This window comes from Gracilinanus agilis, chromosome 2, assembly GCF_016433145.1.
Source record: "Gracilinanus agilis isolate LMUSP501 chromosome 2, AgileGrace, whole genome shotgun sequence".
Classification (NCBI taxonomy): Eukaryota; Metazoa; Chordata; class Mammalia; order Didelphimorphia; family Didelphidae; genus Gracilinanus; species Gracilinanus agilis.
In genome coordinates, this window is record NC_058131.1 from 518,811,353 (window position 1) to 518,829,396 (window position 18,044).

Below are 18,044 nucleotides of genomic sequence, written 5' to 3' on the forward strand. Positions count from 1 at the left end.
TTTTGCTTTAACTTTATTTAAATTTAAGTCTCAGTGAATTAGGCAACAGGTTATCCTAAAAAGAAAACTAAGCAAGTTTTTTTTTTTATACCAAAAAACCTTAATTACCTGGCTCCCAGCAGTCTAGGATTGTTGTTAAAGCACTTCGAAGAAGGTCAGTCCAGGCAGTGTGACTCTTTTCTGCTCGAGCCAAGGGAGAAGACAATATTCCTTTCAAGGCTTGTAGAGCAGCTGCAACAGTAGAAGAGAGTTGGCCTCCAGGTAATCTCACAGCAGTTTCTCGAAGAACCCCAATTATAAGGTATAGAATAGTAGGGAGAACTGAAATGCTTCCTGAAAAAAAAAAAAATTCCTACTTTAAATTTTACATGTTTATAGTATGCCTAAAAAGCCAAATCAGCTCTATGTCTATGATCCAATGATCAAGATATGTCAATACATATTGTGACTTAAAATAAAATTTAATGCCATTGAGATACTCTTGCTTAAATATTTTAATTGTTAAGATCAATGACACGAACTTTTAAAGGTATCTTTAATAATAATGTCTCTAGTATAGAATTTAATTTTTCAGATTATACTTGATATTTTAAAAATACAGTATCTAGTCTTTGAAATAGAATTTAAAAGCTGTGAACTACTTAAGAAAAGAATTAAATCACTTCTTTAGATATGGAGGATAAGAGAGTGAGGAATCTAAGATGACTCCAAGATTGTAAGGCTGAGGGACTGAAGAATACTGTTGCCTTCAACAACAATAGGCAAAGTAGGAGGGGTGGAGGAAGTTTAGGGGTAAAGATAATTAGTTATGTTTTAGATATGTGAAGTTTAAAATGTCTACTGGATATCCAGTTAGAGATTTTAGAGTAGGCTGAAAGACTGGATGACTGGAGTTAGCAGAGAGGCAGGGGCAGGAAGGGTTGATTTGAGAAAACTTCAGAATAAAGATGGTAATTAAACCCATGGGAGCTTATAAGAAATGAATATAAGTAGAAAAGAATGGGACTGAGAGACACCTATGGTCAGAGGGTGTGATATGGAGGAGAATCTGGAAAAGGAGAGTAGTCAGGAGACAGTTGTGTCCTGAAAACCTAGAGAGGAGAGAGTATCAAGGAGGAGAAAGTCACTAGCAGCAACAAAACTGCAGAAAAGTCAAGAAGAATGAGGACTGAGAAAAGGTCATTGTATTTGACAACTAAGAGATCATTAATAACTTTGGAAAGAACAGTTTTGGTGGAATGATAAAATTGGAAGCCAGATCACAAGGGGTTAGGAAGACAGTAGGAGGAGGCAGAGTAGAAGCAACTGACGTAGATGATCTTTTCCAGGAGTTTAGCTAAAAAAAGAGTCAACAATAATATATAAGACAATAGTAAGCTGATAAGGGAGGTATGGGAGGTAGGTAGGTAGCAGCAGAGAGGGTCCAGTTGAGGTTTTGTAAGAAAAATTTGTAGTGGATTGAGAATAGTTGCATGATTTTCTCTATCTCTTTTCAGCAGTGTATGTGTAAGAAGGAGGGAGGAGATCAATGGGTGGGAGTGATTCAAGGCTGGGGTTTGGCTAGGTGTAACTGATAATATAAAGGGGATAAGGATTAAACTAAGGACAGTGCAGAGTTGAATTAGTTTATCAAGAGGTCTAGATGGGGATAAGAGAAAAGGGTGGCTACAGCAGGGGAGATGAGAGAGAATTAAAGGGTCTGGAGATTAAAGAACACAGTTAAGACAAGAAATAGGGTTTTTAAGGGAAAGGAGAAGAGAAAAGCCAATTGATTATGATAAGGGGATTTCAGAATTCTTGAAGAGCTAGGTAGTACATTTGTCCTTGATGGAAAGATCAAGGCTATCTTTGTATATGGCTGAGGATGGGGTGGAGGAAGTAGCTCCTGGGAAGTAATGTGAGGAACTGAGTAGTTAGGGTCCTAAATGAGAGTTAATATATGTACTGAAGTTCCCTAGTATGAGGAAAGGAGTTGAGGAGGATAAAAATTGTGAGCCATGTACAAAATTCATTCAGGAAGGAAGGTTAGAAGGAAAGAAGATAAGAGAGCTGAAATACTTGTTATTGCTGTTACTACCATTGCCATTCTCTGACCAAACTGGCTGAGATATTGGAAAAAAGGAAGAGGAAAAAAATGTAACTGTCCTGTTAGCCCAAAGCAACAAAGGTGAAACTCTTCTTCTGTCTCTCCTTTAAGGAAGAGGTGTCCATACCAAAGCTTATTTCTGTTTTTTTAAAGTCTATTTTGCATATCTTTCTACCTAATCTCTAAAAGATGAAATTAAGCTAAGACAAAAATTATTGCTCTGTATTTAATTTGCTCAAAGGCAGTCAAAAGGAAGACTATATTCTGCTATCCATAGAAAGAAAGGAGAAACCTTTGATGGCAGGGAGTTTAGTCACCTAAATCAATCAACCTAGATCAATCAACCAGAAAGCATCTATTAAGCCTTTATGATGTAACAGGCACTATGCTAAGTACTGAGGATATCAAGAAAGACGAATAAGCCAAAGAAGTTTTTATTTATAGGTTATTATTGTTTCCCAAAAGCAGAGAACCCTATGTATTCAGACCATCAAAGAATTCCACTGGGTACAAATGAACCAAAATTAAACCAGGAAGAGAAGTCTCTATTTTACAGAGTTTTTTTTCTTTTTTATAATTATTGATAATAAGGTCTTCAGACAGATTTTTTTTAAAAGTTTGATTTTGATCCAAAGTAAAATGGCTACAATGTCAAAGTTTTACCCCTATTTAAGGCTGGAACATTAGATTATATACAATATAAGATATAAAATAGCAAATTACCTTGTGGTGTCATTTTATGTGTAAATGATTGCCATCCAGTCATTCAAAAGAGATTTTCAATTATGGGAAAAGTACATTAATCTTCTGCTCTTTATAAAAATAACCACTTGTTTTCAACATTTACAATAATGTATTACTTAAATTTCTTATTGTTAAAGGATTAAAAACAATAGCTAGGTTTTTGGCTTTTAAGCATTAGTTTAACAAAGAGATTAGCATCTAGACTATTCTCTCTCTCTCTCTGTCTCTGACTCTTTCTCTTTCTCTCTCTTCCCCCCCTTGCCTTTTGTCTTAGAATCAACTGGTCTATTTATATATGTGTTTGTATTAGGATTACCTTCATTTATTCTGTATATAGCTTTTATATACCTAAATTATTTGTGTATTGGTTCCAAGGCAGAAGAGCAGTAAGGGGTAGGCAATAGGGATTAAGTAACTTGCCCAGAGTCAAACAGCTAGGAAGAGTCCGAGGCCACATTTGAATATAGGACTTCCTGTCTCTAGTTCTGGCTCTCAATCCACTGAGCCACCTAGCTGCTCCCTTAATTATCTCTTAATACTATTTCCCACCTCCCAATCCACTTAAGAAGATCACATACAACATCCTACCTTCAGGAGAGCATACTCCAGGAAGTTCAGAAAGGATAATTAATGCTGCTGAAACCAACTTATTTCCATCTTCTGACAGAATCTGTACTTTTGCAGCTTTTACTCCTGGACTACCTGTCAGTTTAGGATTTAACTCTGGGAGCTGCCGGACCAGAATGCACACACACAGCTCCAATGTTGCAAACACCAGTGATCTTCCAGGTACCAATCCTCCTGTATCCTTTCCTTCTCCAAATTCTGGCAGGGTTTCCTTTTCAGCAGCTCCATCATCAACTGTAAGGGATAAAGACTTAGATTTGACAAATACTCCAGCTTTTGGTTTGCTAAAGTAAATTCAATCTGGTATTTATATGCCAAGACTGAAACAAAATGTAATCATGGAATTAACAAGTCCCATTGTTAAAAAAAAGATTTCAGTGGAGGGTAAATACCATATTCTTTAAAAAATATATATTAATTAATTATAGAATATTTTTTCATAGTTACATGATTCATGTTCTCTCCCTCTCCTCTCCCCTATCCTTCAAATATGATGGTAACTTCCTGTTGAGGCAGTTCGGTCTTTGAACTGGGTGCTGAAGGATCTTGGCTGAGACCTCAGGTAGCTTCCCCTCTGAATTGTCACGTGGATAAGTTAGGCTGACTTCCTTGGCCTACCATGGCATTTTCCAGAGTCTCTACTTCAAGAAGGTTTCTTTGCCTCTCTAATTGCTAAGGCCTTGTGGCTAGTAGCCCAATTTAATTATTCTTTTAATTCTCACTTGGTCCAGACCTCCACTGGTCTAGACCAGAGTTTCTCTCTCTCTCTTCTTACCTTCAACCTTCCTAATTGTAAATAAACTACCATTAAACCCATCCTGACTTAGGTCTATTTTAATTATGGAATCAATCTAGATCTGATTGATTCCTGGCGACCACACCTTAAATATATATCTATTTAATATCTAATTTTTCCCTATTACACTTGAAGTCAATACTGTGTATTGGCTCCAAGGCAGAAGAGTGGTAAGGGCTAGGCAATGGGGGTCAAGTGACTTGCCCAGGGTCACACAGCTGGGAAGTGTCTGAGGCCGGATTTGATCCTAGGACCTCCCATCTCTAGGCCTGGCTCTCAATCTACTGAACTACCCAGTTGCCCCCTATTACCCTCATTTTACAGTCAAGGATACTAAAACAGACAGAGGTTAAGTGACTTGCCCAGGGTCATAGATTTAGTAAGTGTTCAAAGCTGAATTTGAGTCAGCACTGTTCATTGAGCCAGGTAGTTGCTTTGTTTTCCTCATTAAAATCAGAGCTTGACAACAAGGACTGTCACACTTCCAGCAATGTGTGGTTTTAAGAACTCAACAGATAAGTTTCAATTTTATCCTAAAGGTAAAAGGAAGGCATTAAACCTTCCTGAACAGAGGAATGCTTTGGTCTGAACTGTGCTTTAGGAATATCGACTTAGCAGCCTGGATTAGAGACTGGAAGTGGGAACAGCCCTGAGAAGAAAGAGAAGGGAAAAGATGCAAGGGTGTTTTAGAGGAAGAACTGATGAAGTGATAAATGAGTACAAATAAGGAATGAGGGAGAAAGAAGAATCAGGAATATCTCAGTAAATCTGGATGACTAGAAATGTGGTGGTTCACTTAACAGAAACAAGATAACTTGGAAAGAGCAGTGGTTTCAGGTGAAGGAAAATGACTTTGATTCTATACATACTGAGTTTGAGAGGCCTATGGAATATCTAGTTGGAAATAGTTATTGACAAGCCATGGTACTAGGGAAGGAAATAAAAAAGGTGAGACAGTCCCTGCTCTCAAGAAGCTCAGCACATAAAGTTCAAGGGCAGCTAGGTAGTTCAGTAGAAGATAGTCAGGTGTCCTAGGCTTAAATCTGACTTCAGACACTTCTTAGCTGTGTGACTGTGGACAAGTCACTTAACTTCATATGTCCAGCCCTTACCTTTCTTTTGCCTTATAACTGATACCTAATATTGCTTCTTAGACAGAAGATAGGGATTTAAAGAAAAAAAGAGAAATTTCAGTTACTGGGCAGATGGAAGACCTGTAAGTTAAGGGTATAGAGTCAGGGCAGAGAGTAAGGCCCAAGTGTCTATAGGTTGCATCAGAAGGTCAGTCTCCAGTGCCTAGGGGTCTGGCAGCCAGAGGCAGGGCAAGAGCAAGACCTGAAGGTCTCCTTCTCACTGGAAGGAATAGAATTGACTCCATCTCATTCAAGTGATGTAAGCAGACAAACAGCTTGGATGGGGTGTAGGCAGCTGGGAGTAGGAGAGGATTAGGAGGAGAGAGATGATAGGGCTAGATACATAAATCTGGAAGTCATCTGCACAATGATGACAATGTAACTCTGTGGAGCTGAGATCTTTGAAAGAGTGAAGGAAAGCTTCTAGCCTGAAATTCACTTCCTTTGCAATTTTATCTTTTCAAACCCCCAGCTTCCTTAAAACACTCAACTCTAGTAATACTTCCTACAGAAAGTCCTTCCTGATCTACTCAGCTATTATTGATTGTTCCCCTTCAAAATTTACTCCATATTCATCTTGTACTGACTTATCTATGTATGTTTTTTTCCCTAAGAGGAAATAATACCCTTTTCTGATGATGTTCTCTGATCAGTTTTTGGCCTCCTTTATACTTACCTTCTGCACTTCTCCTCTTTTCCTTTACATGTTCTTGGGCTGCATAGATAATCTGTCTTACAACTTCAAGTGAAGCTAGCTGAATGGAAGGTGACTCTCTAGTCAGTATTACCCGATGGAGTACATTCAGCAGCTCAACTCCTAAGTCCTGTGGCAGAGAATATTGTGTTGAAATTCATTTGGGAAAAGAGCTATTTATTTTTGTATTTTAGTATTTTAAAAAATGCTAAATTAAACAGTTTAGTCAGATCTAGAAAATATATCACTTAATTAAGTAAAAAGAAAAATTTGTTTAGTAGGTTGATAACCTACTCTTAACCACTAAAGTATCAGGAAGTTGCTTTAATAAGAGATTAATATCTCAAAAAAATCACAAATAAAACTAAATTAGTTTTAATTATGGAATCACTAATGAATAATAAAATTACATTTAGTGGTTCTAACACTGGAATTAATATAAACACTTTTAAGCAGTGGGGGAAGAAGCAAAAGCAAGAATGACTAGTTTCTGAAATATGTGATCACATACTTTTTTGCTTAACAGTGAACACCTAATTGGAGACTTTTCTCTAAAAAGATTATAAGTCTTGCCAAAGTTAAGCTCACATATGATTTGGAATATAAACAATTCCCTCTGGGTACCTGAGTTTCCTCAATTTTATTTCTCAAAAGGAACAAAAAAAAAGTTCAAGGAAAACTTAAGAAAAAGGAATAAAAAGAAAAAAATTTTACATGTTATCACTATAAAATAATACTATTTCCATTTAATCTTTTCTATCTTCATTAGGTCTTTTTTCCAAATGTGTATATGCACATGTGTAATAAGACATACACACACAATTCCAAATTTGTAAACACTTAGAGAGCATATATAAGCTACTACTCCCTCTTGTGTCTTTTTCATTTCTAAACTCTGGCAAGGTTTCTTTTTCAGCAGCTCTATCATCAACTATAATAGAAATATCGTAGTTAGGAAAGTCATAGATTTATCTTATTTCAACATATTTGCAAATGCCTATAAATACCATGCAGCAATTTTCTAGTTAAAATCTCTATGAATCAACTTATAAGTTAAAATGATTTTTTAAATCCTTATAAAAATATTTCCTGTTTGTGTCTTTTCTATTCTTTCTTAGTCATTTACTATCACACAGCCAGGAGTTATCAATACAACAGGATAAAGAGCAAGAAGAAGCATGAAATCAGCAGAAGTCTTTATTAGGGAGCAGTTGGGTGGCTCAGTGGACAGAGTGACTGGAGCCTGGAGGACTTGGATAAAAATCTAGCTTCAGACACTTCTGTGATCCTGGGCAAGTCATTTAGTTCCAATTGTCTAGCCCTTACCATTCTTCTGCTTTGGAATTGATACTTCTAGAGATTTTAAGATAGAAGATAAGGTTTAAAAAAATTAAAAAAATCTTTGTTGGGCCTAAATCTTGAAAAAAGATTAAAATTCAATTAAAATTTTGCCAAATTTAGATTGTTTTTAAGTCTAAAAAATAAAGACTGTGAAAGGGAATTCTTTATTCTCTTTGTCTATTTTGAGTTAACACTTGGTTAACCTACCAGACTGTGAGGTATGAATCAGACTTTCTTTAAGTACCCCTACTTAGTACCTCACCAGACTAAGTAAGAGTGTTTGCAAGTCATTTGCTAAAGTGGGTAACAACTCAATCAGTCAGGAAATCGTGAATCCTTTTGATAAGAGTTTACACCTCCAGAGGATGAAAAGTAGATCCCTTGAGACACTGTCCTCTGGGCAGTGCCAGACAATTTGAAAGCTGTGATTGGCTCCTGTGAAGAGGGGAAGGGACAAGAAGTCACTATAAAAGTCTTGAATTTTTGGGGCTAGCAGTCCTCAACAGGTCATCATCTTCAGCTTAAACTACCTCTTGGAGGGAACTTGGGTGAGTGAATAGCTGGCTTTCCTTTTCTGACTTCTGGAGAGAGATTAACTCCAGTTGAGGATTAACAAGTGGTACGGGTCTGAGTAAAGCACTGGAGCAATATTTAGTATGATAGGATAAATGTCTTCTCTACTCTGTTTTTGTATTTCTCAACTTTCACTCTCTCTATCTAATTTGTAAATAAAAACTACTGAAAGTCATTTTGACTTGAGCTATATAATATTTTAAATCAATGAACACCATATTATTTATAATTTTTATATGTTTTAGTCAAACCATTAATTTTAATTCCTTACAAAACCAACAAGAAATGTGTAGGTAGCTTTAGAAAAAAGATTTAATTTCTAAATATATGAAAGCACATTTATACTTAACATATGATATCTTTACCAATACTATAATGATAGCCAAAATGCTAGTAGCATAAGAATTCATACTTTGAAAAGAGAAGAGAAAAATCACTGAATAAGATTTAAGATTTTTAAGGAAAAATAACTGGCAATTATTAATATTTTTAATAATAATAAAGACTTAAGGATAAGCAAGGCATCAGGTATAAAATTCAATGTTGAGAATTATAGGTATGAGACAAGGTTGTAAATCTTCTATTGATACACTGGAAAGGTAAATTGGTGAAATTTAACTTAGCATTATATTATCAACTCTAATAACAAAAGAAATTAGATTGAATTTATCTTTTCACCACAATAAGAAAATAGAAAACATGTTTTTAGTAGTTGTAGTTGGCTAATTCTTGATTATTTGTGATAATGAACCATTGAGGTTAAGATGAAGCATGAATTATAAAGACAATGCTAAACTTTTTAATTATACTCTCATCTTCTTTACCAAAGTATCAGTGGGAACTATAAAATTGATAAACTGACTAAAAGGCAGAATAGGAGAAGCAGGTTTCTTGGTTAATCTATAGATTAGATAAGTAGCAAATAAACAGGTTGGATCAACTCTCATAATATTATTCTTCTACTTTTTAATTTTTCTCTATTGACTTTTTCATAAAGAGCCAAATTCCAATGGCATAGAGATTTCTTAAAGGTTGACCACGCAACAAAAGAACCAGATTGAGCTGATAATCTACTTTATGTTTATGGCCTGAAAAACAACATAGCTAAGCTGGAAAGTTTCATCATGGAAACAGTGTTTTCTAGGTAATTGCATTTTAGAGTCATGGAAACTTATAAAGACCATCTTCCATGATGTAAAGGGATCTGTAATGGTGGAAAGTGTACTTGTACTGCTTGAAATCACAGATCTTTGTAAAATGAACAGATCTCCAGAAAACGGTATTATAGGAGAGAGGCACTATTATTCTTTTTTAAGGCCTAAGGATACAGGTACAAAAAAGATATCTAATTTTTCAAAGGCCTTTGCCATAAATGGCAGGAATTTTGTAAATGCTTGGACAGTGGAAAATGATGCTAATGAATTACATAGAAAGTCAGTGTTATAGTGTTGTGAGGAAGATTATTTAGTATTAGTTACATATAGTTTATATGGACCTAGCAGGAAGGGCTGGAGGATTCCAAGATGAAATGAAGGAGCACGAAGTGGGGCTTGTGCTCTGAGAGAGACTCCATTAGTGGTTGGGACATAACTGTTGCTAACCCTGGGAGATCTCAGAGTTAGGGAAAAACTGCATCCAGATTTCCTGGGATCCTGAGAGGTGGAGGCTTTCAGCAGTGGACAATAGACCTGCAGAGCAGCACCAAGTGGGGAAGTGGTTTGTGATCTGGTGGACAGAATTTCAAACTCACTCTTCCTACCTGGGTACCTTGGATCACCTGATGGAGTTGGCTCTTGGCATCCTGTGACCATCCTTAGATTTACCGTGAGACCCCAATTGAAAGCCATCCTTAGGTCCTTTAGCTGAGCTGACCAAACCTGGCTGGAACCAGGTTTTGGAGGAGTTTTCCCTGTGACTTCAGTACTGCTTCCTTTGGGCCCTGCCTGGCTTAGGTCAATAGGATAGTGTAGTCAAGTCCTTCCCTGCCCTCTGTGGTTTGCTCTTAGGTTTCAAGTATAGAATCCCTTATTCCCATCCTTTATTTTTATTTCCCTCAATTAAACTGTTATATACTTTACCTTTTGCCTGCTGGGCCAACTGCCATTCCTGTGTCAGTTAACAGCTTGGCAGTAAACCTTGGTCTCCCTATCCTGATTGGTCCTGTCTCTCCTTCAACCCAGTGTGAACCCACAAACCATTTAGGTTACATTCTAATAATAATAACATCCCTGGTGCCCTACCATTACAATAGGTAGGAATTTAACCCAAATTTCTTGACTCACAAATTCAATGATAGCAAATGAACAAATTACCTGATCACTGCCAATTTTAGATCTGGGCCAAGGAACATCTAATAAAGCCTGTAGTGCATGTAAACAAGCAGTGATGCTTTCCATGGTTGCATCTGAACGTAGGGAACACAGAAATTCCACACTGATGCCTACAGAAAAAAAGATTTCATTGAGAATCATTTTGTAAAATTACATAAAAATAAATGGTTAGAATTATAAGACATGTCACATTAAGAAATCGGAATAAGTTTACTACAAATTCATCTAAATAAATTGCAATGAACACAGAGAAATTCAGAAAGATTAAATGGCTTGGTTTTGAGATGCAGATCAATTAATTAAACTAATAAGAACATGTATTACAAATTTACCAATACTCAAAACTTGTTTTCTGATGGATGGAGGAGCTTAAGGAAGTTCTCTATGTTGAGACACTGTAAACTAAAATTACACTAGGAAAGTGAACATTTTCATATTTTTAAAGTTGAAAGACTAAAACCAATGATTTAGTGAACTGTAGAATGCATGAAATAAAATCAAAGCTCTGCGATTTTTAGTCATGCTTCATCTTTCTGAAAGCTATAAAAATGGCAAAAGAAAACTGAAAATTACTAACTAAACTAAAACCAGATTCAAAGTACATCTTGATTTTTCAATAGAAATACCCACAAGCCAACTTCTTTAAATGCTATCCTGGAATAAACATAAAAAATACCTACTAGTTAAAAGATACATGTATGTTACTTCATTTGGTCAACAATTTTCCTGCATCATGTGTAAGCTACTCAATACCAATTGCTTATTCTATAACTATTTTATTATATATTATTAATATTAATGAACAGGATTAATATTAATTGTTCATCTCTAAAATTTCATTGCCTGCAATTCTGAGAGTCTTAAAAAGTTTATAAAAACCTTTATCCCAAAACTGAGTGGAAAAACCCAAGTTTATCCATATGTACTCTTGGGAATTCTTAACTTTTATTATTACCACAATAACTTAAGTCAATGAAATGCAATAACTACACTATATACTGAGATCAATTTGAAAGCTTTTGAGAGTTGATTTGAGATGAAGCAGAACTGAGAAATAGTCTACACATACTGACCCAAGATAAGGTGAAATCTATCTGTATAAACATCTTCAGGGGATTTCACTGCTGACCCAGAAGAACCCTGACACATTGTAGTTGGTGTTACAGGTCTTGAGAGATTAGTTGTTCCTTCATCTGGGTCAGCTACAATGAAGCCCGTGCTAGTGAGCCACAGTGCTGTAGCATGAAGAATAAGAGCCCAGGAATTATGATAGTGTGGCTTTGCATTTTCACTTGTCTCTGCAGTGTAGAAAGCTCCACCTGCAAAAAAGGAAAACAAAAACGATTTCAATAAATGTGGTTATTTTTCATTTCAGACACTTTTTCACCCATAACAACCAACAATGAAGTTATTTTTTAATGTTAAAAGCTCTTTAATTAATAACAAATAAACACTAAATGCTATCAAGGCCTTCTTAACCTTAAAAATAAGAAGTCACTTAACTATCAATGCTTTAAAATACGCGTGTGTGTGTGTGTGTGTGTGTGTGTGTGTGCGCGCGCATGAATGTATATCTGCACATTCTACAAGAAGAGAATTAATTCTAGGAAAACTTTTCAAATAACCATCACCCCAAACTGGTCCATCTAAGGTTATCAGTGATCTGATTTTTAATAGGATCAAAGACCCTGAGCTAGAAGGATGAGAGAGAACATCTGGTCATTTTACATCAGAAGAAACGGAGACCCGGAAAGGTTGAATGACTTGCTCAATATCAGAGGTAATAAGTGTCTGGGGAGGTATCTGAACCCAGGTGCTTTAACCCCTGAGTCAGTGCTCTATGCCATGTTATCTCCCATGCATCTTTTTTTCTATTTCACTGTTTTGAAATCACCATTGGGAAGATTTTCTTTTTCTTCTTTTTTTTTAAAAAAAAATCTCTTAATTTTCCAACTTAGAATCAATACTGTGTATTGGTTTGAAGGCAGAAAAGCAGTAAGGGCTAGGCAACTGGAGTTGAGTGACTTGCCCAGGGTCAAGGTCTGAAGTCATATTTGAATCCAGGACCTCCTGACTCCAGGCCTGGCTCTCAATCCACTGAACTACCTAGCTGTCCCAAAGATTTTCTTTATAAAAATCATCCAGACTTTGACCAACAATAAGATTATTAATATGACAACCATAAACGCACCAAGCCGTCATCTTTTAATTGTTTAATCCAAAGGCCTTATTCAAAGTCCTGATTTTACTTGTTTTCTTTGTAGCTTTTGATATCTGTCAACTAGGCTCTTATGTTGATTGGCTTCAGGGACACTGTTCTCTCATGACTACATAACAATCAGTTAATCAGCAAGCATTTATTTATTTAGTTAATTAGTTTATTTAGAATATTTTTCCATGGTTACATGATTCACATATAACTTTCTTCAGTTCTGTTCAGCTACATTTGAGTAGAAGCAGAGATAGATGGCAGGTACAGTCCAAAGTTTTGTTTTTGACAAAACACAAGTATCATTAAAACAAGGGAACAAGGTATTCAGAAACACAGCCCAATGTAAAATTGAGACTGGGAGGGAGGAAAAGTAAAGCTAGAGAGGGGGTAATGGCCTGGGAAAGCAATGAACATGTCTGTCATTTCTTCTTAAACTTTTACATCATTTCCTTGTCTTGTTCATTAAATATAGGTGTCTTCAAAGGCTCTGTCGTTGAGTCTATTTCTTTTCTCTCTGTGCTTTCTTCCTTAAGGATCTTGTTATTTCCTTTGGGTTCAAATGTTATCTCCATGTAGTTTATTACTAAATTTATGTGTATCTATACACATATATGTATGTACATATGTATACATGCATAGGTGTATGTATGTATGCATGTAGCTCTAATCTCTTAATCTCTCTCCTGAAAACCATCTTAAACTCAACATAATTAAAAGAGAATTAATTGAAATTGCACACCCAAACTCAACCTCCAAATTTCCCATTATCCTTCCAGGCAACTAAGTTTGTGCCCTTGGAATCATTTTCGGCTCCACCCCAACATCATCAATCCAATCCTGTGCCAAATCTTATAGATACTATCTCCACAATATCTCTTATTTCTATCTCTTCCTTTCCTCCATTCATAAAGCTTCTCTTCTAGTTCTGGTCCTTATTAGCCTTTATGCAGATTATTACAACAGAATACTAATAGGTCTATGGGATTGAAAAGACTTCTTGCAGAAGATGGTACTTTAAATGAGACTTGAAGAAAGCCAAGAAGAGAAGAGACAGTTTCAGGTATAGGGGATAGTCTATAAAAATGCCTTTAATCAGGAGAAAGAATGTTGGATTTGAGAAAGAGCAAAGTCAGTGTCACTGAATTGCAGGTTATGAAGGGTTTTTGAATGCCAAACAAGATTTTTATATTTGATTCTGGAGGTGACAAAGCTATTGGAGCTTAACACAAGAGTGGTGGTGACCTGATCAGACCTGCATTTTTGGACAACCAATTTGACAGTTGAGTGGGGAAAGAGACTTGTGGACTGGGGACTGAGTAGATATTGACAGCAATGGTCTAGGCATGAGGTGATGACATCGTGTACCAAAGTGGTGGCAGTGTCAGGCAATAAGCAGAAGTCATTCTACATATAATAAGAAATGTTATGAAGGTAGAAACAATAGTACTTGGTGACAGACTAGATATGTGGGTTGAGAGATGGTAAGGAATTGTAACACCTATATTACAAGCCTGGGTGATGGGGAGGATAGTTGTGACCTCCACAGTAAAGGGAAAGGAAAAAAAGAGAAGGGAAGAACTGAGGTCTGCTTTGGACACATTAAGTTTAAGAATTCTACTGGACATCCAGTTTTAGATGTCCAGTAGGGAGCTAGAGATACAAATCTGGAGGTTAGCCAAGGGGTTAGACCTGGATATGTAGATCTGACAATCATCAATACAGAGAGGATAACTGAATTCACTGGAGTTGATGAAATAACCATGCAAAATGGTATGGAAAAATGGGAAAAGAGAAGGGGCCCCAATTAAGTGGTTATGATCTGGATAAAGATCCAGCAAAAGCAATCAGATGTGAAGGAGGAGAACTAGGACAGAATAGGGTAATGGAAACCTTGAGAGAAGAGGGTATTATAGAGAAGAACGTGATGGACTATGTTGAAGGCTTCAGAGAGGTTAAGAAGGATGAGGACTGAGAAAAGGCTACTTTTATCTGGCAATGAAGAGGTAAAAAATAAATGTATATTAAGTTGCCAGATGAAGAATTTTTAAAAATACTGTTTACTGACATTTAGGGACCAGGAGATTTTTGTTATCTTACCTTCAAGAGGAAGTTGGGAAGCAAATTCTGAAGGCAAAGTTAGGAGAGCAAAATCTTGAAGTGCAGCAAGCCAAAGTTTGCTTAGTGTTCCAAGATCTGTTTGGACTAAACCAAGAAGTCCATCTGTGGAAGATGACACATCTCTGGCATTTTCTTCCACTGGGCTGACAGTCTTCGTGATTTGCTTCTGTTTTTCAGTTTGTTTTTTCTGTCTCTCTACAGCAATTATGTAAACCTGTGATGAAGTTAATCTGCCATTAGGAAAGTTTTGAAGTGGTTTCAGAAATTACCATAGTATACTCTGAGTTATAATTTTTAGAAAGAAAATTTTGTAATCACATTTTTAAGCTCCAGGAGAGCACAGGCTATTTTGCTTTTTCCTTCTATCTACAACTCTTAGCACAGTGCCTGGAATTACATAGTAAGCACTTGAGTGCCTGTTCATCTTTTAATTTATTGTCCCAAATTAGATCTCTACATGTGCCTATTGAGTTTGATGATGTAACGAAATTGAGTTTTAGAAGGCAGTGTGGTGCAGGAGGGAAAGCACTGGATTTTGAATCAAAGTATCTGAGTTTTAATTTCAGGTGTATCATTTCCTATATATGTAACACTGGGCAAATCACTTACCCTCTCTAAGTACTCTCTAAGAGGTAGAACTATAAGATCTTTAAGGTTCCCTTCCAGATCTAAACCTATGAGTTTGTTTAAGAAGTTTCTATTCACTATATAGCCACACATCAGATATTTGAGAGTGCTCTGAAGCCAGAGAAACTAAACAACTGATTCTCTATTCTTAATTAATTTTGAAAAAGAAGTGACTCTGGAAACTTGCTTTTTTTTTTTTTTTTTTTTTTTTTTTTTTTTTTTTTTTTGTAATTTAAGGGTTCTGAATACAATTTTAATGTTTTGAGGTCCTTATAGTACAGTATACATTCAGCATGGCTAAGCAAAAACACTTAGGTTTTACAAAGGAGACTTAAGACAAAAAACCATGAAAATTACAGGGCTTTTATAAAGGAAATTAAGCTAAAGATAACATGTTCCTATCCCAACAAACTTAGAAACTGTTGTTGAGTACATTAGAATTATATACCGTAACAAAGAACACACTACAGGTTGAATAAAATGTTTTTCTTCCTGATTTCCTAATATAGATTGCCATTTTTTAACTTTAAAATAATGAATTGCTATTTCTACTTTGAAAGGACTACCTACAGATCCATTATGTCAGCTATTTGACAGTAAAATAATAACAAACTGGATAGAACAGTAGAGGCTAAGATAAAGTAAAATTGCCAAGTCTACTTATCATTTGAAGCAAGCTTCATTAAATCATTGAAAAAAGTTGACACAAACCATATTCATTATTAACTAGAAATAATTTTTAGGATTAGATGATAAAAAACAAAATTCACCAAAAAGTCCTATTCCTAGTCTCAGTGTGGATGCTAGAAGGCTATGCTATGGCATCATAAACTCTGGTAAGTTCAATTAAGTTAGAAAGGCTTTTCTTTTTTATTTTTTAAATCCTTACCATCCATCTTAGACTCAACGCACTGAATTGGTTCCATGGCAGGAGGTCAGGGGGGGCTAGGCAATGGGGATTAAGTGATTTGACCAGGGGCACACAGCTAGGAAGTGTCTGAGGCCAAAGCTAAACCCAGGCCCTCCCATCTGGCTCTCAAACCACTGAGCCACTTAACTGCTCCCTAGATAGGTTTTTAAGTAGAGTCTAACAAAAAAACTGCATCTGCTTTCTTTATGAAACACCCCCCAAAACATTTCCCCCTCAGTTGCATTTCAGTTTTTTTCAGTATTAGTTACTAAAAATTTTGAGTTTCAAATTCTCTCCTTTCCTTCATTCCCACTTCCCTGAGACAGTATGCAATTTGATCTAGGTTATTATACACATGTAATCATGCCAATCATATTTCCATGTTCGTTATATTGCAAAAGAAAACATAAACAAAAAAATCCACACAAAAAAGTGAAAAATAGAATGCTCCAATTTGCATTCAGATTCCATTACTTCTTTCTCTTGTGATAATTAGATTAAATCTACACTGCCCATCTTTAGATTTAATCACCAAAGATGTAAACACCACCATTTGATTCATAAGTGGGGGAGATACATAACCCACATGTGTTAGAATGAGTAACGAATCAGAATCAACTGACTGCCCCCTAGGCAATCCTAAGAGAAGTGTCTGTTGTGATTGGCCACGCAAACTAGGAGGGAGGCACAGGAAGTGATGCATAAGTGATCCCTTTAAAAAGAGAGAGTTGAGTGAGTCCAGGCTCTTCTGGTTTGTGAAGAGGTCCTGAAGGAGCACTTGTGGTTCGTGGAGGAGTGCTGGCTGGGACGCTGAGACCTTGGCTCTTAATATCTTCCTTTGGAATTCCACATGGGGAGTTTAAAGTCTGACTCTTCCCTTTTTTTTTTTTCCAAACATTTATTAATATTCATTTTTAACATGGTTGCATGATTCATGCTCCTCCTTTCCCCTTCGCCCCCGGCACTCCCCCCACCCATGGCCAATGCACATTTCCACTAGTTTTGTCATGTGTCCTTGATCAAGACCAATTTCCAAATTGTTGGTGGTTGCATTGGTGTGGTAGTTTCGAGTCCACAACCTCAATCATGTCCACCCCAACCCATGTGTTCAAGCAGTTGTTTTTCTTATATGTTTCCTCTCCTGCAGTCCTTCCTCTGAATGTGGGTAGCGTTCTTTACCATAAATCCCTCAGAATTGTCCTGGGTCATTGTATTGCTGCTGGTACAGAAGCCCATTACATTCGATTTTACCACAGTATATCAGTCTCTGTGTACAATGTTCTTCTGGCTCTGCTCTTTCGCTCTGAATCTGTTCCCGGAGGTCTCTCCAGTTTGCCTGGAACTCCTCCAGTTTATTATTCCTTTGAGTGCAATAGTATTCCATCACCTGCATATACCACAGTTTGTTCAGCCATTCCCCAATTGAAGGACATACCCTCCTTTTCCAATTTGTTGCCACCACAAAAAGTGCAGCTATAAATATTTTCGTACAAGTCTGTTTATCTATGATCTCTTTGGGGTACAAACCCAACAATGGTATGGCTGGATCAAAGGGCAGGCATTCTTTTATAGCCCTTTGAGCATGATTCCAAATTGCCAGCCAGAATGGCTGGATCAGTTCACAGCTCCACCAGCAATGCATTAATGTCCCAATTTTGCCACATCCCCTCCAACATTCATTACTCTCCCCTTCTTTCATTTTAGCCAATCTGCTAGGTGTGAGGTGATACCTCAGAGTTGTTTTGATTTGCATTTCTCTAATTATTAGAGATTTGGAACACTTTCTCATGTGCTTATTGATACTTTTGATTTCTTTACCTGAAAATTGCCTATTCATGTCTCTTGCCCATTTA

At 36.5% G+C, this 18,044-nt stretch overlaps 1 protein-coding gene across 1 annotated transcript in view; it reads right to left on the reverse strand.

Moving 5' to 3' along the window:
* Positions 1-18,044, reverse strand: part of HEATR5A (HEAT repeat containing 5A) — a 169,100-nt gene that overhangs the window by 18,522 nt on the left and 132,534 nt on the right. The window contains exons 27-32 of the mRNA XM_044665059.1: positions 14,634-14,868; positions 11,398-11,643; positions 10,307-10,434; positions 6,063-6,210; positions 3,419-3,691; positions 109-333 (exon numbers count right to left, since the gene is read on the reverse strand). Coding sequence (XP_044520994.1) covers positions 109-333; positions 3,419-3,691; positions 6,063-6,210; positions 10,307-10,434; positions 11,398-11,643; positions 14,634-14,868 — 1,255 coding nt within the window. The remainder of the gene's footprint in view (positions 1-108; positions 334-3,418; positions 3,692-6,062; positions 6,211-10,306; positions 10,435-11,397; positions 11,644-14,633; positions 14,869-18,044) is intronic.